The sequence below is a fragment of the Cnephaeus nilssonii genome (assembly GCF_951640355.1).
Source record: "Cnephaeus nilssonii genome assembly, chromosome: 1".
In the NCBI taxonomy this organism is placed as follows: Eukaryota; Metazoa; Chordata; class Mammalia; order Chiroptera; family Vespertilionidae; genus Cnephaeus; species Cnephaeus nilssonii.
In genome coordinates, this window is record NC_137072.1 from 66,988,297 (window position 1) to 67,009,560 (window position 21,264).

The following is a 21,264-nucleotide window of genomic DNA, read 5'->3' on the forward strand; positions in this document are numbered from 1 at the left end:
ACCCTCCTTTTAAGGAATTCTCTCCATAAAGCTTTCCCTTTCTCTCCTATACCATCAATACCTCTCTGTCTACTTGATCATTCTCATTAATGGAAGACACAGGCTAATATGAGTCCTTCTTAAAACACAACAAAACAACTTCCTGGAGTCCAAGCCCTACACCAGCTGTTGCACAGTGTTTAAGCTACACTTCATTGCAAAATTCCTCAAAAATAATTGCTTCTCCTTATCTTCATTTAAACATTTTTTTTGTTTTCTCTACCTACTCCAATGGAACATTTAACCACATCCATCCACTCACCATGGTTTATCGAGCCATAAACAATAGCAAATCAATTTTGGTGGGTTGAATTGTGTAACCCCAAAAGAGATGTTGAGGTCTTAACTCCTGGAACCTGTGAATATAAACTTATTTGGAAATAGCTCTTTGTACATGTAATAAAATTAAGATTGATTCTTATTCAAAAATTTTGGGGGGGGGGCGGTCATCCAATATGCTCTTCTTTTTAAGAGCAGAAGACTGACACCCAAATGCACAGGGAGAATGCCATGTAATGATGGAGGCAGAGATGAGAATGATGTTTCTATAAACCAAAAAATCCCAGTGATTGCTGGCAAAGCTAAGGCAAAAGCATAGGACCGATTCTCTCCTAGGTCCTTCGGAGAGAGCATGGTTCTGCTGACACATTGATTTCCCACTTCTAGACTCCAGAACTGTGAGACAATAAATTTCCTTTGTTTTAAACCACCCAGTTTGTGGTAAGTGGTTATGGCAGCCATGGGAAACTGCATATCATCATACTTAACCTGTCGGCAGCATTTGAGATGCTGAGCATTCATTCTTTTGAATTTTTTTCTTTTCCCATATTTGTAGCATCACTCTCATTTGATTTTCCTCATACCTACTACTTCCCAGTATCGTTGTCTGTCTCTTCCACACATTCCAGATCTCGAAATGTTGGAATGTCCTAAAGATTTTTCATAGGACTTCAACCTTTTTACCTATATTCTCTGCCTAGTAAACTTTTGCAAGTCCATGACTTTACCATTTAGACAATGAGAACTTTCTATTTAGATTTATATTCCAACCAAGACTTCTCCCCTAGGGTCCAGACCAATATATGTAAATGACCAATCAACTTCTTCACTTGGATATCAAATAGGCATCAAAAAATAATATAGCCAAAGCAGAAGTATTTCATTATTGATTCCTAAAATCAGCACTCCTCCAGAGTTCCCCTGCCAAAGTGTCACCATCATCCATCCACCTGCTTGTTCAAGCCAAAACCTAAAAATCATCCTGATGTCCTCTTTAATATTTCATATGCAATCCATCAGTGAGTCCTGTCTGATCTTCTTCCAAAACATAGACATGATGTTTCCTTCTATTTCAACCATTACCATCCTGTTTTAAACATCATCTCTTGCTGGCTGATTACAAGAGCTTTCTAACTTCTCCTGCCTCTGCTCTAATTCTCTTTCCTACATCTCAGTCCCACCTGGCAGCTGGGAGATCAATCTTTTGGCAGTGTAAACAAGATCAGGTCACTTCTTCACTTAAGACCATCCATTGACTCTCTATTACAATAATAAAATAATAAATATAAAAATTAAATTTAAATAACAGAATCAAAATTTCTTAGAACCTATAAGATCTGGCTGCTGACCCCTCTCTGATTGCATCTGTCTTTATCATTCCCTTCAATAACTATATTCCAGCCATTCTGGTCTTCTTTTTTTTACATATATTTTATTGATTTTTTACAGAGAGGAAGAGAGAGGGATAGAGAGTTAGAAACATCAATGAGAGAGAAACATCGATCAGCTGCCTCCTGCACACTCCCCACTGGGGATGTGCCCGCAACCAAGGTACATGCCCTTGACCGGAATCGAACCCGGGACCCTTGAGTCCGCAGGCTGATGCTCTATCCACTGAGCCAAACCGGTTTCGGCCATTCTGGTCTTCTTACCATCTCTTGAATATGCCATGATTTCTTTTATCTTAGGAGAGTTTAATACACCATTCCTCTAAAATATTTATCAGTGTAAGGTGTTTCTCCCTTCAAATTCCATGGCTATCTTCTCCATTCAAGTCCTATCAGATGTTACCTCCTCAAAGTGATTTTTCTGTATACAGTAGTTAAAGCAACGAAATACACAATTCAATGACTCTCTATTTCATTTTCTAATTTAATGTTCTCCAAAGCATCTTTTCAGAGCTGAAATCAATTGTTCCACGTTTATTTCGCTTACTTGTTTTCTGTCTTCCTTTCTAGAATATAAACTCTTTAAGGTCATAAAATCTGCAGTGCTCCAGCAGGTGCACAAGAAATATCTGTTGAGTGATTGAAAAATGGGTGAAAGTTGAGCAAGAAAATGCATAAGTATATCATTTAGGAGGCTGTTATAGTAATTTATTTAAGATATAATAGGGATTTTAATCAATTAAATTATAGTTGAAATGGTGAAAAGTGAAGTGATTTGACTTATATTTAGGAGAACTAGATAGGAAGTATACTATTGTGGTAAAACAAACAAACAAACAACAACAAAAAAAACCCCCACGGGTTTACACTCGCTAAAGCTGTTTGCACTTGTTGGTACTAGTGTCTAACATGAACCATTTTTTTTTTCAAACCTATAGAATCTGATTTCCATCCTTATTATGAATGGAATTTGTACTTGTCAAATACTTTTTAAAAATTATTTTAACTGCCCTGGCCAGTGTTGCCCCATGGTTAGAGTGCCGGCCTTCCCACTTAAGGTTAGCGGGTTCAGTTCTTGGTCAAAGGCATGCATTGGGTTGCAGATTCACTCCCCACCCATGGTTGGGACGTGTGTGAAAGGCAACCAGTCGATATGTCTCTCTCACACTGATGTTTCTTTCTTTCATCCTGTTTCTCCCTCTCTCTCTGCCCCTCCCTTCCTTCTACTTTCTCTGAAAAGCAATGGGAAAAAAATATCCTCAGGTGAGGATTAACAAAAATAAAAAAATAATAATAATTTTTAAAAATTATTTTAACTTTTCAATTACAGTTGATATACAATATTGAATCAGTTTCAGATGTATAATATAGTGATTAGACATTTATATAACTTATGAGGGGAACACTCCAACATTTCTAGTACCCACCTGATAGCATACATAGTTGTTATAATATTTTTTGCTATATTCCCTATGCTGTACTTTACATCCCTGACTAGATTTTCAAAAAAAAAAAAAAATATATATATATATATATATATATATATATATATATATATATATATATATATTGCCAAACACCATAGATTTTTTTTCAGTCCTTATCCTGCTTAATCATTAATGATCATTTGCTCCCTCTTGATAGTCATTATCATGGATTCCTGTGACACTACATTTTTCTGCCTTTCTTCTCATCTTTCTGGCTTATCTTACTATTTAGAGTTAGATAAATTCCAAATTTTTCTATTGTGATTACAAGGCTCTCCAGAGTCCAGTCTCTGACTATATTTCCAACTTCACATGTTTAAACCTCACTCAGCCCTCTTCTTTCAAGAAGCTTTCCCAGATTTCAAGTCCAGATTAATTCTATACAATTATATAGCTAAGACACAATGTTTTTCTTTGTAAAGTAGCTTGACAATTTTTTCTGTATGTAATATTTTCAAGGGTCCTAAGAAAAATTCCAACTTTTTTAGTGGGAACACTTTGGTAAACCAGACCTCCATATTCACATATATTTTTCCCGTTGCTCTAAATGTTTCATCATGCTACTATGATTATTTTTCTGTAAGTCACTTATAACAGTTTCAGCATACAACCATATTCTTGACTTAGAGCATTTTAAGACTCTTAGAAGACTTATCATTAATATATTAACAATGAATAAAAGTAAATACATATTCTAAATAATATTAGCAACTTGACATATTTGAAACTGGCAAATGTTTTAATAAAGCAAGAGCATGTTCTCCTTGAATTATTCAAAATCATGTCACTCATTACATGGTTTCTATCACAGCCCCCAAGGTGGGACTATGGGGCAGACTCTAGGACTATCTTCTAGAGGTAACATGAAATCAAGTAGGTGGGGGCACAACATGGGAACCAGTGGATGATATGACTTGGAGAAGCCTACTAGGTGGTTGAGCAGAAAAGCAGTAGGGAATTTCAATGAAGGATTAACACAGAGTTGGGGGTGACAACCGTCTGCCAAGTATAGGTATTTTATCTGCAATAGATGTATAGAATCTTTTTTTTTTCACAATTTGGCTACTTGGACAGATATAAATTAGAATAAAAATGTTCTACATATATGCCTATAATACATAAATAATAAAAAGCCATATTATAGCCCTCATGGATTACCTTTGGGGAAGATATTAAAAGTTCTCTTATTAACTAACTGTATGTTATATACTAACTATGCCATTCGTGTACACATTTTTTACTTGTTGGATGAATGTACTCACGCTCACTTTCCCATTGCGATTGTCTTCTTCTCTCACTGCCAGAGCTTTCAGAAAATTTTCTTGCAGGTTTTTACCAGCACTTGTTAATGTCCTAGAAAAAGCAGGTCTCCGATTATAATATATTAGATAACAAATATATTTAGAACACTCTGGGGACAAAAATTATGCTTCTTCATTCAAATGAGAATTTTCTTATAATACTAATACTATATAAACATGTTATATATAGTCATTATAACCCAGACACAATTATTATAATCTAGATTTCTCAATTTAATTTCATACAGTTATAGCCTTCATTTATGAGTAATTGCAATGAAGTCTACAAGTAATATACATGCCCATATCATGTATATTATGGGCATGATTCTCTCTCATCATTACTCATGCCAGATACAGTGAATTTCATTTATATGCTCTTTTCATTTTTTTTTGTCACAACATGAAAAGGCAATACATTTACACTTCACATGGTAACCACAATAATTTTATTTTTAACTACAGTAATTTTATATTTATTATAATGTAAGTACACTTTATTTATTCACTATAAGAAAATTAAAATACTACACACCTAAGCCAATTCAGTCACTGGAACTGAGTATTAAGTTTAGCTCTATGATAAAGATAATCAAGGCAAGAAAGAAAACTAGGTTGAATTATCTCTGTCATATAAACAGAAGCATTAAGAATGTAAGATAGAAATGTCTTTCTCTAGAAGTAAATTTTAAAGGAAATTTATCACAAAAGTCTGAATCCAGCAGCACTGAACCACATAATGAAGAGTGAGTCCAAGAGTGATTTACAACATAACAATCCTTCCCTTATATCGCAGGTTCCCAGATATTCAACAAATCTTTTTGTTATTTGACTACTATGTACCAGGAATTATGACAGACACTAAGATGAATGAGAGAAATATAATTCATAATTCCTGTGCTCACAGTGCCTGTGGTCTCATAGAGGTGCCGGATACATAAACATTATAATGTCACACTATGAGATAACTATAATAGAGATATGCATATGTATCAGAGGAGTTAAGAGATATATACTACCTATTCAAGCAAAAGTCACTTAATCTTAAACTTTAAAGTAACTATTAAACTAAATGCTAAAAGATGAGACACACCAAGCCAGTGTGGCTCAGTGACTGAGCGTAGACCTGTGAACCAGGAGATCACGGTTTGATTCCTGGTCAGGACACATGCCTGGGTTTCAGGCTCGATCCCCAATGTGAGGCATGCAAGAGGCAGCCAATTGATGATTCTCTTTCATCATTGATGTTTCTATCTGTCTCTTCCTCTCCCTTCCTCTCTGAAATCAATGAAAATGTATTTTTTTTAAAAAAGATGAGACAAAATTAGCCAGGTTGGGGCAGGAAGGGGGGTAGCAGAGAAAGAGTGGTATCAGTAACTACAAAGGAAAGAAAAAATAGACACACAAAACTGCAGGGAGCCCCTAAGTAATCACAAAGCAGTCAGAAAGTAAGTGAGGGAAGTGAGGGAGAAACTACGTAATATTAATGAAAGCTAACATTTTGAAAGACATACTGCTGTAAGCATTTAGTTAAGGCCACACAGCTGGCAGGAGCAGAACCTGTATTCAAACCTAGGCGGTCTGGTTCTAGAGCTCATTCTCATAACCACAGGGTATGCTGCCCTTCCACAAAGGCCTGGAAGCTACTTTAAGGACAGTGAACCTTGTCTTCCAGAAGATGCTGAACCACGAAGATCTTATGCAAGGAATTTAAAATGTCAAGTTTGTGTTTTAGAAAGAATATTCAGTAGCTATGAGAAATATAGCCTGGAGGACAGTTACACTAGAAGGATTAGTTAGGGGGCTGTTACTAAGCCTTACTGAGATGCAGACCTGATTGAAAGTGGTGGTGGTGGTAAGGATAGGAAGGGATAGGTGTGTGAAAAATATTTAAGAGCTAAAATGGACCTGGTTATTTCTTTTTGTGAAGAATTAAAGAGAAATGGCTATCAGCTTTCATTAACTCAATATAGACATGTACAATATGTAACTTACTAATTATTTTGTTGATCTAGAAATGCAACACTTTACATTGATCATAACTTGTCAGCTTTAGTTTGTTTTGTTTTTAGCTTTACATGCCTTAGTTTGGTGTTAATACCAACTAATAACCCAAACCTCTGACTACACATAAAAATCGGTACCAATGAAGAGAATCAGATATTTGAGACGTTTTTCAACTCATTGTTCTGTGCAAAAGTGAGTCATCCATATTACAATATACCCATACACTGTTTTGATATTAAATCTCTAAGATATCAAATTTATGTTGTCAGTTACTTGGCGCCAAAAAAACATATTGTGTCTTCATTGCTCACAGGATAACCTCATCACTTGGTCAGTTTCTACCTGATTTTCTGCTTATGGTCTACATTTCAAACCAGAATCAGTTAGAAATTCTCTGTGAAGTTTGTACAGAGAATTAGTTTTACAAGTGCATCAGTCAGGACTGGTTAGGTTATGCTATAGTAACAAATGGTCCAAACCTCACTGGTTGACAGTTACAAAGACTTGTTTCTCAATAATGCTCTGCATCAATAGCAGGTTGACTGTGGCTCTTTAACTTGGAGGAATGTTCAGATAGGCTAATAAAATAGCCTTTATCTGACACATCTATGATTAGTGTGTGGAGGGAAAAAGAGGATCTGGCCACACACTGGCCCTTAGAACAATTGCTTGTAAGAGAAACATGTCAGCCGAAACCGGTTTGGCTCAGAGGATAGAGCGTCGGTCTGCGGACTGAAAGGTCCCCGGTTCGATTCCGGTCAAGGGCATGTACATTGGTTGCGGGCACATCCCCGGTAGGGGGTGTGCAGGAGGCAGCTGGTCGATGTTTCTCTCTCATCGATGTTTCTAGCTCTCTATCCCTCTCCCTTCCTCTCTGTAAAAAATCAATAAAATATATTTAAAAAAAAAGATAGAAACATGTCAGTCACTCCCACTCAAATTGTATTGCCCAAAGTAAGTGCCATAGCCAAGCCTGAAATCAATGGGATGGGAAAGCATAATCCTGCTCAAGGCAGAGTAGCAATATTTATATATAGTCTATGTACCCCTTACTTGATAGTAGTTAGCTAAGTAAACAAGATGAATAAGGAAAACACTTCTTGAGTGAAATTTAAAAGTACAGAAACTTGTTAAATAATGTGGTTCATTGCAATATAACCAAATAAAGACCCGTGTGAAAATAAAAATAACTAATTATACCCCTCAAACACAATGTTCCCTTAAAGACCTAAAACAATCTAAAATTATGGTTGGAAGAATAAAATATACTTTGGTATGTGGTCTTCTCTGACAGTGGTAGACACCTGTTGTTTTTTGCCACCCCAACATCCCTCCATTTTTATTGGTAATAGAACCCTTATATTTATTTGGGCAATGCTCCTTCCCACATTCTATAACTTAGTAGAACAGTCAATCAAGGTAACTGCTTACTCACAGCTCTTAATCCCTAAACCTCAGCTAATGAATATGACTCAGCTTGACCAATGTTACTTTACTTTATGAGAATATACAGCTTCAGAGACTCAGGATAAAAAGCTACTGGCCTTCATTCCTACTACACAGCCTTCCCATCCAACTTTTTCTTCAAACCTGTGATAATCGGTGCTCCTCCAATAAATTCCTTTTTTTATTCAGTTCATAAGAATTGGCTTCTACTGCTCACAAACAAAACCAAAACTGATACAGTGGTTATTCAGTTAAGATACTTCAGAGTTCTTAAAGGTTTCCATAGAGCAAATCAATCCCTTACCCACCCCACCTCCAAACACACCTTGTTTTATTGTAAATCTTTAGAACGTTGCAGATAAGTTAAAGTCCAATTTTATCACCAACCACAATCCCATAACACCAAAGGTAACCATCAATATCAGCTTTGCATGCATCCACCAAGGTTATTTTCTACAGTTTACATATATATGTTTGTGTACCCATAAAAACATATATAGCATTATTTGGTTCTTCACTTCATTACATAATTTGTAGCTTACTGTTTCATTGCATTGTTGTTATTGTTCCTGGGAATCATTTATTAGGGGAAGGTCAAAATCATCCCCAGGGATATTAGACATGAAAAGCCAAACGAACAGATTTCTAAGTACCATTCACTAATAGGGAAGAAACTCCTACTATGCTGCCAGGCCTGGCTCACTCACCAATGGCTGAGGTTTTTAAGAAATATCTGGCAAAAGAGGAAAAGGAAGTAAAAGCAGTAGAATTCTTGCTGCCTCTGGACTACAACAGACCCTGTTTTTCTTTCTTTCATGAAAATGGAAGTTCCATTTTTTTTATCTGGACATGTAGCTTTCTGGAATAAAGACTACATTTCCTATCCTGCCTTGCAGCTATTTATGTCCATATGACTAACTTTTCCACAATGGTATCTTAGTGAAAATGATTTATAACTTCTAGGAAGTGTACTTAAAAGGGAAGGGTACCCTTCTTCCTAGAGTTAGAATGCAATATAATGACTGTTGCTCCAGCTGCCACCTTGACTTAAATTGGAGGTCGCTATTATGGATAATAGTGGATTCCCGACACCTCGAAGCATCAACCAGTCCTTGATTGACACCATATGCATTTCTGGAATACAGGACTGAAAAGAGTTTAAATTTTGTTTCAGCTACTGTGCTTTTGTTTATTTCTAGTATTTTTAACTAAATCTAATCTAAGCAGGTACATTCACCATGTGAAATTTGCTCACCCTTCAAAAAATGGTGCTGTTGTGGAATTGACTTGGTAATCAAAGTGGACTTGAACCTTATCTGTAATATTGTAAGGATTCCCCAGGAGACTATATTACTTACATAACTAAAATTAGTTATTTTTAAAATAGCCATAAAGTTAAAAATTTTAAATGGAAACATGAAATAATGGGAATTAAACTGAAATATAAGATGGGACATCCGTCTTTAATACCTGTTTATTTACCAACTCACTACATTCTTCTGATGGGCTCAACAATTTCTAAGTCCCTAGCAGCAGTAAAACTTGTAATTGAAAATGATCATGCTCTATCATCAATCGCCAATCATATTAATTTATAACCAGTCTAAGAAATGTGACATTATACTGACAATACTTTAAGAATATACTGTTCCTCTTTTACTACTACTCAAGTCTTACATACACAGACTTACATTATTCCATATAACATCGATGAGGAAGATAAAAGTATTTTGTTACATACATTGGAAATAAAAAGGTTAAATCTATAACCCCTTAACTATTTGCAGCATAGTAAAAAAGTTATATAAGTAATCAATTATTATACCATTCTGCATCTGAGAACCTGAAACTTTTCAGCAAGGGGAAATATTAGAAAATAAAGTTAATGTAGAGTGTGTGGTTAGGAATTCTTAAATCTTTAACATGCATTACTCTTACTTAACTAGATTTATTTAACACTGACTTGAGAAACCTTGCCTAAATAAATATTACGAAAAGAGTTACTTCCTCATGAAGTGAAGTAGGTCTGTTACAAAATCTTAGGGTTATACATTTTATAAAGACAAATACTCAGCTTTGTTGTTCACACTCCACCACTTTCAAAATGGGGTAAAAGTTACATGGATGAGTTAATTTTTAACAACCTTGCTTAATCATTAGCTAAACATGTTTATATAATCCTACATGAGAGACTATAAATATATTTCCAATCCTCAACAACTAGGCTACTGGTTTTATGATTTAATTACATTGTTTGTGTCCCACACATAGTTTCTTTACCAGACTAACATTTAAGGGGAAAGATTTAAAATGATCATGCTCTCAGAAAAAAAAAAAAGGAAAACTGTTAAGATAGAAGCTTATTATCAAGAATTATTTTCATAAGAGTTCACTTATTTTAAATATAATAAAGTCTGTCATTAAATACTTAGGACATTAATCACCTTAGTATTTTAAATGTATGATTGTGAGTATTCTAATAGGAAGGTTTGATTCATCATTGTGATGTATTCCAATAAGCAATTTCTGAATAATCACTACATCAAATCTGAGATTATATCTATTTTAACACAATACTTTTTTATCTATTTGGAAGTCTATGTACTAGTCTCTATGCTGTATTTTGAAACAATTTCAATTATCCTCAAATCAAGCCCTAAAGGAGGATATGTTTATTTTTACTTTAAAGATTATTGTAATCAGCAGGAATTCAGTCTTTAATCTAGACATCATCATTCCCAAGGCTTTATTCTTCCATAGTGAAGCCTCACAATATATCAAAACATCATATCTATATAACATATTTTCACATCAGGAAAGCAATGAGAATGCACTGGGGAGAAGAAACCTGGTGGCAGGATCAGGGGTGAGGATAGGTATGCAATCTTCACCTTGGGAGTGCTCCTGGGAGTTATCAGAGTCTGGTCTTGAGACCTCTATGGAAAGCTAATCAGCCATAATCACTGTTCAAATCACCATTCAAGTCTAGACTGAAATTCTGATCAGCTGGTCTGTTCAGAGTGAATGTTGATTTCTTTTAAAGCCAGTGAACTCAGATGTAGCCTAAAATTCACAGTTCTAGAGTTTACATTCTACTCATTAGCACTTGTTTGAATATATACTTCAACCTCTTTGTGCCTCAGATAAAGTGATGTTTTTATCTACTCAGTTTGAAAAAATTTAGTGGAGAGTAAAGTAATAAATACTTGATGAGTAAAAGTTTATTATAAAAACTCTATGGTGTTATCTTCTTAAGATACAAGCACACTTATCTATGAGAAATCAGTTTTCAGACAGAAATGGCCTTATGTCCTATGATAAGTTTACTGACAAAACAATTTATATGTATCTGTATTTATTTGGTCTCAAATAATATAAATTTGAGTTTTTAGAGGCCCAATTGGAAAATTGTTTGCAAGTTTGATAAAAATATAATTTTATATAAAACAATGTATGTATGTTTAAACAATTAATTTGAGCGTTAACTATGGAAGATATGTTCTTATAGTACTTTGATGTAGAACACCTGATGGTTTGTCAGAGAGAGATGATCTTGTATAATGATTTTCTCCAGGACAACACAGTACCTTTTTTGTTTTGTCCTTTCCATAAATTAGAAAGAAAATAATCTTATTTTCCCCCAAATAAAATGTTTTATAAATATCTCTGACACTGGTAAGTCTGCACTTTTCTTTTCCTTTTGCTTTCTAGAGTTCTTTAGCTACAGAAATAAGAACAATACACACATAATAAAACAGGCATTGAAATATTCACATTCATGGAAGAACATCAGCCTGGATGTTCTTAATGTATTCTTGTATATTTAAAATCATTAAGAATAGTTTATTACAATTCAGATTTTATACCTGCCTTGGACCATAAGAATACATTGCATCAATTATGACAGTTGGAAACAGTTGCTGACTCTACACATATAGTTTACAAAGCAGAGCCTGTCCCTCCTTTCAAAAAGGCAGGTAAAGCTTTTCTTAATGTATTCTTGTATATTTGCTCTGTATTAGTCAGGTTAACCTACCATTAAAAAAAAATACTGAAGATTGTATGGCTTTACACAACAGTTCTGGAGACTGTAAGTCCAAAGCTGGGTATCAGCACAGTCTGTTTCTAGTGAGAACTCTCTTCTTGGCTTGCAGATGGCGATCTTCTCACTGTGTCCTCACAGGGCAGAGAGAGAGCAAGAACAAGCTTTCTGGTGTCTCTTCTCATATGGCACTAATCCTATTGTGAGGGCCCCAGCATCATAATCTCACCTAAACAAAATTACCTTCCAAAGGCCCATTTTCAAATAACATCACACTGGGGATTATGAGTTTCAACATATGAATTTGGGGGTGGGGGACACAATTCTGCCTATAGCATGCTCCTCCCTTCAGAACTCATTTCTCACATTTTATTTTTCTTGCCATATTCTGTCTCGCTTGCCTTATCAACTCTTTTGTACAACTTTGAGCAATTTCACATTTGAGAAAATTAACAAGTTTTCACCTCTTGAGATAGACTATTATGGTACCGAGGTCATCTATTTGTTTCTCCCCAGCTCTTAGCAAGGTGCAAATGATTTCAAGCCAGCTGACAGAAATACCCAAATGACTTAGACCATAAGGATTTGCCTCAAATGGCTGTACCTCATTTTCACTGTATTCTCTTGTATTTCTCCTTTCTATTGTTATAGACCTCTGATTGTTTCTCATCTGGGTCTATTATAAACATGCTGCTAGAATTTCCATTACATGTATCCTCAGAATAAATTTCTCGAAGGTCTGTAGCTAGCAATGGGATAGCTGTGTTATAGGATATTTGTAACTTCAACTTTACAAAATAATGCCAACTTGTTTCCAAAATGGTTGAACCAATTACACCCCCACTATCAGAACATGGAAGTTCCTTTTGCTCCTCACATTTCCAATACATTATATTTTAGAGCTTCTTAATATCAAGCAGCTCAGTGTGTGTGTATTAATCTGTCAACATGTTTTTAATTTGCAGTACCAATTATTTTTATGTTTTGAATGTACATCCTTTTTATGTCTGAATTGCCTGTCCTCTGAAAGCTCGATGAATATCAGAAATTGGATAGATGAAAAAAAGCAATCAGAGAACAATTTCAAGTTTTGTTTTGTTTTTTCCCTGAGCATAAATTCAGTAGGAGAATCTACCTTAAATATCTGGGGGATATTTTAAAAATCTAAGAGGAGAAAATCATGAAGGTAAATCCAATGTGTGGTATTTGAGTCTCATGTTTTGTCTTGTAAGCTATTCTAGGTGGCCTTTCTTTTTTTCCTTTAAAAAAAAAAGTGATTGAAACAATGTTCCTTAGGAGTCAGGTCCATCAGGATTACTTTTAGAGAGATTTATGGTTTAGAAACTCTCACACTACATACTGTGATTTCCATGGAATTTCCAGGAGGTCATCAATTTATATTCTAATAACTCTCAGAAAAGAACACTACTTGAGAAATTAGATTCATTTGTTGGTAAGAAGGAATGAGGATCAAATTTCCATTGAGAAGATAAATGGCCCCACTTTCCCCACCCTTTTCTATGTGAAATAGTGTTTAAATTATCAAATGTTCAGGAAAGCTATCAGCATCTCTGGGAAAAAACTTCAACTGTCAGAAGCACACACAAGAAAGACTCAGAGTGCTAACATGCACACTGGACAGCTGTTTCTTTTCTTTTCTATTTTAAAGGAAACCCACGTGGGAGTCCTGGAAACTGTGGTCTCTCCCATCAGGCAAATTCCACCCCCCTCCCCCCTGGAGGAGAACTTTGAGGGGACAAAATGGGTTGGCTTCTGTGTGAGAAGATGTCTCTGAACTCTGAGTTTTTGTGTTCATTTGGCATATATTTTCAGTTGATTCTTAAATATCGTAGGTTAAGATGTTCTCACATTTTGAGGGGTGAAAAAGGTTGCTTAGAGAGGAAATAAATGTTCTTAATCTCTGAATGTGTTCGATTTTATTCTGAAAACACATTAAAATGTAACTTTTACTCTCTTCTGGAAGGCAGCTAAGTCTTTTATCTGATTTGAAATATACTTCCTGATCTTCTGGTTTATATTTATACAGTGCAAGCCAATAAGAAAATAAAAAGCAAGGAAAGGAACTGTGGGTTTGATATGCTTGCCTCCAAAGTTCTCTCTGTCTGTGGGAACCAGCCTTACTGCTCCACAGCACATTGAGGTGGGTCATGCCTAACACCCTAAGCCAGTGGTTCTCAACCTTTCTAATGCCGCGACCCTTTAATACAGTTCCTCATGTTGTGGTGACCCCCAACCATAAAATTATTTTCGTTGCTACTTCGTAACTTAAATATCTGTGTTTTCCAATGGTCTTAGGCAACCCTGCTAGCAGCGACACACAGGTTGAGAACCGCTGCTGTAGAGCCTAAGACCATCGGAAAACACAGATATTTACATTATGATTCATTAACAGTAGCAAAATTACAGTTATGAAGTAGCAACGAAAATAATTTTATGGCTGGGGGTCACCACAACATGAGGAACTGTATTAAAGGGCCGCGGCATTAGAAAGGTGGAGAACCACTGCAAGCAGATGTGGCTTTAGAAAGGTGAGGGTATCCAGGCTCAAAGTCTCTATCCACCTCGTCTCTATGTGTGTATTTTCAGTTAACTTTTGAAAGGATCTATATAAGGAGGAAGAGAATGTGATACCATGAAATTCCAGGGAGCAACTCCTCACCAGAGAAAAGCAGTCAAAGCAGAAGCACACTGCATTTCTCAGTAACTGTGGGGATTGTCATGCATCAGGAATGATGGGCACCTGAGTGCTCAGAGCAGAAGAGTAGGCAGATGAGGGGAGGGACTACATGGAGGAAGAGGCGTATTGTTGTGGGACTTTGGGCAGAAAGATGCCTAAAGAAGACTGTTTGGAAGGCCCTTGAAACAAAGCTAGCCAATAGAGTTATGGCTCCCTGAAATGGATCCATCTTAATATCCCTGCCACATTCAGTCACGGGGGAAAAGAAGCCCATGGGAGGTGTGGCCTGGGGACAAACTTACAATAGGTTTCAAAGAGCATCTGACGGGGCCCTCACTTAATCACAATTCCTACAGGAGATGCATTCTCCTGACAACCACAATCTCCCTTCATCAAAAAAAAAAATCCTGAGGTTCAAAAACACCAAGATCATAAATCCCTTGCTTTATCACAAATATACTCTCAAAATAAAATTGCCAATATTATCATCAACAATAAATTTATTGGAAACACTTTAAGACTCTTTGCAGATTTTTTTTTTCCCCTTAGGATGTATGGCCAAGTTACTCTGTTTTAAAGTCACTAAATCTGGAAAAGGACCTTTCTTTATAGATAGGATACCAGCTATATGAACAATTAGGCTCATTTGTTGATTTTATTCCAATTTTTGATATATTTTAAATTTCAATGTATAATTATATAAAATATTTATAGAATTCTAAAATCAAATCTATGATTTAGAGATTTAAAGAAGTCTAGCTTTTATCTCCCTCAGTTCCCTCTTCTCTATTCTACTAGAGGCCCGATGCATGAAATTTGTGCAAAAGTAGGCCTTCCTTCCCCTGGCTGCCAACACCAGATTCCCTCCAGCCGCAGGCAGGCACTCAGGACCCAGGCTTCCCTCGCAGCCCCGGCTTCATCCAGAAGGTAGTCTGGAAGGACGTCCGGTCTAATTAGCATATTATGCTTTTATTATTTAGATTATTATAGACTAGAGGCCCGGTGCATGAAATTCATGTATGGGGGGTCCCCTTAGCCCAGCCTGCACCCTCTCCAATCCAGGACCCCTCGGGGGATGTCCGACATTTGGTTTAGGCCTGACCCCAGGGATCAGGCCTAAACCAGCAGATGGACTTCCCTCTCACAATCCAGGACCGCTGGCTCCTAACTGCTTACCTGCCTGCCTGCCTGATTGCCCCTAACTGCCCCCCCCACCAGCCTGGTAGCCCCCAACTACCCCCCTGCCGACCTGGCCACCCTTCACTGCCCCCCTCTACTGGCCTGGTCGCCCCACGCAGCCTTATGTTTGATGGTTACTGTGAGGGTGTCCTGACCAATTTGCATATTACCCTTTATTAGTATAGATTCCTTCCCTTTAATATAGGCCATTTATAAAAAGAATTTGCCTTATATTGCTTTTTTAAACTATTATATTTAGTATAAGCATATCTACCTATCCATCATCTAGCTAGTTAGTTATGCACTTATTTATGGAAATAGTAGCATCCTATACACATTTATCTCAAACTTGCTTTTTCACTTAGCATTATATTCAGGGAATTATGCCATAGTAGTAAGAGACATTTTCACTACTTTTGTGTTGCATAGTAGAAATATATCATAATTTAGTCACTTAGCTACTAATGGTCATTTCAGTTGTTCCCTGTTGTTTGCTATCACATATATTAGTTTTAGTATATAGCTTTGTGTATAGGTCATTTCATATTTTTGCCAATATATTTTTAAAATAAATTCCTAGATATTGAATTCTTGGTCAATGAGTGCAGGAATATTTGTTAAATATTATCAAATTCCCCTTCAGTGAGTTTGGGCCATTTTGCAGTCCTCCCCACAGTTTATAAGCATGCTAGTTTCTCCACAGTCTCATCAACAAAGTATGGTACAAAGCTATTCCATTTTTGCTGATCTGATAGGTGAGAAACTGTAGCTCAGTGTACTTTTGTATTTATCATATTAAAAACAAAAGTGAACATATTTTCATATGTTCAGACTATTTACATTTCTTTTTCTGTGAACACTAATACCTATTTTAAAATAATATTGCTGGCCTCTTTTATATTTTCTTCTTTAAACATGAAAAAATTTAGCTCCTTCCTAATATAGAGAAGTGATACATGTTGTAAATTTTTTTAGCAGATTTTCATTTGGCACTATACATTGCTTATAGGCCATTTTACCAAGACACTGTTTCATTTTTATGTTATTAAAATGACCAATCTTACACTTACTAACTATGGACTTTGAATCATTTAAAAATTATAAAGGAATTCATGCACATTTTCTTCTAGAACTTTAAAGGTTCCTTTTTTTATTTGTTTTAACATTTATATCTTGAATTCCTTGGAATTTACCCTGATGTTCTGTCTGATAAATTGATGCAATTTAACATTTCTACTTGGCTATTCAGCTGTCCCAACAGTAATTATTTAAAACTCCATTTTTGTTTTCGACACTGATTTGAGGAGATGTCTTTATAATTCTTCATAGTGAATTTCCTTATATACTTGAGTCTATTTCTGTTTTCTATTTTCTGCTTTGTCTGTTCATGTATCAGTACCAATCTATCTTGACTATAGAAGTTATATGTTTTAATATCTGGTCAAATTAGTTCCAAGATTTTTTGTGGATATACTTGTTTGCTTTTTCCAAATAAATTTTATAATTAAGTTGTCTAGTTCCAAAACATACACACACACACACACATAAAAAACAAAAAAACAAAACAAAACACTGATCATCATTTACCAGGATTATTTCTAAATGTCATGGCTTATGTTTCTAAAGATGATTTTAACAATATCTTCCATCTCACATGTTATTTTGTAAAGTGAGTTTTGCTCTCCTCTTTAAGAGGTGGGATTGACTTCTCCTCTCTTTGACCTATATTATATGGCAGAAGTGACATTAAAGGGTGACATTTAAAAAGCCTGAAGGCTTCTACTTTTGGTCTTTGGGGAAGCCACCTACCATGTAAGAAACACAGCTATCCTGAATCTGTAATGTTATGTGGAAGCCGAAGCTAGCTACATGGAAAGTTCTCATGAAGAAAGAGGGGTGTTGGGCCAGCCCCCAATTATTTCAGCCATCCCAACAGAAAATACATGCAACTGAAGAAGCCTTCTTGGATATTCTAGCCCCAAAAGATACCACATAAAATAATAACTTATCCCCAGCAAGAACTGCTCAAACTGAAAAATCATGAGCAAATAAATAAAGGATGATTATTATTTTCAACCACTGAGTTTTAGGGTGATTTGATTTGTAACAATAAAATAACCACAAGAGAAATTATCAAGATTTTTCTCTTTAGCGCTACTTACATGATGGATTATATTGTTTCTTGTCTCCCTCTGTTGAATCACCCTTGAATTCTTAAGATGAACTGCACTTTATCATGATGTATTATTTTCAATGTATTGTTGGATTTTATTTAATATTTTTGTAGCATATTCAAAAGCAAGACTAGTCATATGTCTTATTTAGGTATAAACTTTATAAGATTTGAAAACAGATGTTAAACACTTCATGAAATGAATTTGGAATCTTTCCTTCTTTTTCAGTGTTCTGAAATACTCTAAGTAATACCTCATATATTGCCCTAACCAGTTTGGCTCAGTGGATAGAGCGTCGGCCTGCGGACTGAAGGGTCCCAGGTTCGATTCCGGTCAAGGGCATGTACCTTGGTTGCAGGCACATCCCCAATAGGGGGTGTGCAGGAGGCAGCTGATTGATGTTTCTCTCTCATCGATGTTTCTAACTCTCCCTCTTCCTTCCTCTCTGTAAAAAAAAAATCAATAAAATATATTTTAAAAAATAATTAAAATTTGTCCTTTGTTGTCCATTAATGCTTTTTTGAATACTAATTTGTTAAATATCAAAATTGTTAACTCTTCCTCTCTTGTCTAGAATACTTATGTTCTTTTATTTATTTATTTTTACATTTCTGTATTTCTTTAATTTAGATGACTTTATATGAAATATGGAACATTTTGTTTTTATGAGTGTTCATTTACATATATTGATGTGATTAATAAATTTGGCCTTAGTTTTTATCATATGGCTTTATGTGACATATTAATTCATATTGCCTCATGCGCACACACACACACAAACACACACAGTTTTTTACTATGAAATTACAGAGTTACTACTCTGTCAAATCTCTTTCTTTATATATTTTCTGGCATTAAGGAAGGTTAGTATTTTATTCAAATTATTACCTTTATATGAAGATCTTTATATTTTATTGATTTTTTACAGAGAGGTAGGGAGAGGGATAGAGAGTTAGAAACATCGATGAGAGAGAGACATCTATCAGCTGCCTCTTGCACACCCCCTATTGGGGATGTGCCCGCAACCAAGATACGTGCCCTTGACCGGAATCGAACCTGGGACCTTTTAGTCCGCAGGCCGACGCTCTATCCACTGAGACAAACCGGTTTCGGCAATATATGAAGATCTTTATATGAAGACCTTTATATAAAACTCTTGTTCTCTCCCTTTTGTAAGTTAATATTCCTTGTTCCTACTAAGAAATATATTGAAATTAACTAGCAGCATTTTCCCTCCCACTCTTTCTTATACCTAAACATTTAACTTAAAACAACATACCTTTTACTGAACTTACTCTATTTTCCTATACTTTCCCTTTTTTGATAGTCACTTTATCTGTGTTGTCAGTGCATATAATAATTTCATACTATGTTGTCTCCCTCATGTTCCATTTATTCTTAGTGTTACAGATAAATATATATTTGGTGTTTACCACAAGTCCTTTGGTTTATGTCTTCCTGGTCATTTTGGTGTTCTGAAGTGTGTTCTCTAGTTAATTCCTCAGAAAGGCTCATGGGAACAATATTCCCTGAGTTCTTGCGTACTCGTGATGGTGTGTTTGCAGCCTTTATTCACAAAGTTTAGTTTGGCTTGATATAAAATCCTTGGGCTATATTTTCTTTGAGTCCCTTAAATATTACTCTATTATTTGCTGGCATAAAACACTGAAAAATCTCATGACAATCAAGTTTCTTTCCCTTATAAATCTGGCCTTTTTGCCTATGTTCCCAGAATCCTTTCCCCCACCCTTAAATTTCATTTTTCTAATCCATGTCTTATTGTTGGCTATTCTATATTTTTTCCCAGATAGTTACTATGACTTTCTAATGTATAATTTCAAGCCTTTTATTTCAGTTTCCTTGGAGTTTAATGCTTAATTTTCATTTTGTGTTATTGCTTTGTTTTTTCTTCCCCAGTGAATAGTACAGTATTGTATATGTATGATATCCATGTTCTTTATCCTGTCATACAGTCTTTATCTTCTACTAGAGGCCTGGTACACGGATTCGTGCACTAGTGGGAGGGTGTGGCCTGCAGGGATTGGCCGCTGCGGGAGCACCACTCATGCCGGTCAGTCGAGTGGTGCTCCCACTGTGGGAGCACACTGACCTGCATTGAGTGCCTGCCCCCCGGTGGTCAGTGTGTGTCATAGTGACTGGTCGACCGGCCATTGTGGTCATTCTGCCATTCAGTTGCTGGGCTCATGTATATATATAACATTACTTTCACGTCCTTTTGAACACTTCATTCTATGTAATTTTTAATGTTTTTCTTCTTTTTATCTCCTATTCCTCCTAAAGCATTGTGCATGGCTTTTAGTCACACCTATGTTCTTTCCAGTTTATTCTTCATTTAACAAATGTATTTTTCTTTCTAACTGTTCCTATGTTTTGTTAGCTTTCTTAATTTAATAACAAGAAGAATCCAAGTTTTTTAATTATCTTTGTCTATAAGACTGAACTATGTACAAGGTGAACTCACTTTCATTGATGTCACATCCAAGTTAAAAAAAAAAAAAGTAAAAAACATTGGGCAAATGCAACATTAACAAAAATGTCTGATCACTGCCTTTTAGTAATTCTTGGCATCCCAGAAGAAATCTAGAATTTTTAAAATACCATCAATAACAATAGTACATAATCCATAGGGTTGTTGTGGGATTTGAGATAATTCATGCAAGGAGGCCGTTAGCACATCATCTGGCACATAAAAGGTGCTCAGCAGATAAAACTCTTTTTGTTATCATTATGATTATCATTACCATCGTCTGATGGAAAATCAAACAGAGAAACAGAGATAGCTGGTATAACAAAATTTTGGGTTATATACTTTGACATTTAAATATTGAGTCCCTTTTGAGGAGATGTATGGGCGACCCAAATAGGCTAATCTTAAACTGTCCATTTAGACCAGTGGTCGGCAAACTCATTAGTTAACAGAGCCAAATATCAACAATACAACGATTGAAATTTCTTTTGAGAGCCAAATTTTTTAAACTTAAACTTCTTCTAATGCCACTTCTTCAAAATAGACTCGCCCAGGCCATGGTATTTTGTGGAAGAGCCACACTCAAGGGGCCAAAGAGCCCCATGTGGCTCGCGAGCCACAGTTTGCCGACCACGGGTCTAGACCACTGCTTTACCAGCTTTATTTGACATTGAGCTAGATCATGTTTTCCAAAATGGCAGCAGTAATGTCTCCCATCCTACATGCTCTTATGCAC

The 21,264-nt window shown here is 35.8% G+C and overlaps 1 protein-coding gene across 2 annotated transcripts in view; it reads right to left on the minus strand.

The window, feature by feature from the left end:
* CFAP299 (cilia and flagella associated protein 299) overlaps positions 1-21,264 on the minus strand; it is a gene marked incomplete at both ends in the record, with an annotated part of 547,340 nt that overhangs the window by 331,404 nt on the left and 194,672 nt on the right. For both annotated transcript variants that reach the window (XM_079774105.1, XM_079774104.1), the window contains one exon: positions 4,456-4,546. In XM_079774105.1, coding sequence (XP_079630231.1) covers positions 4,456-4,546 — 91 coding nt within the window. The remainder of the gene's footprint in view (positions 1-4,455; positions 4,547-21,264) is intronic.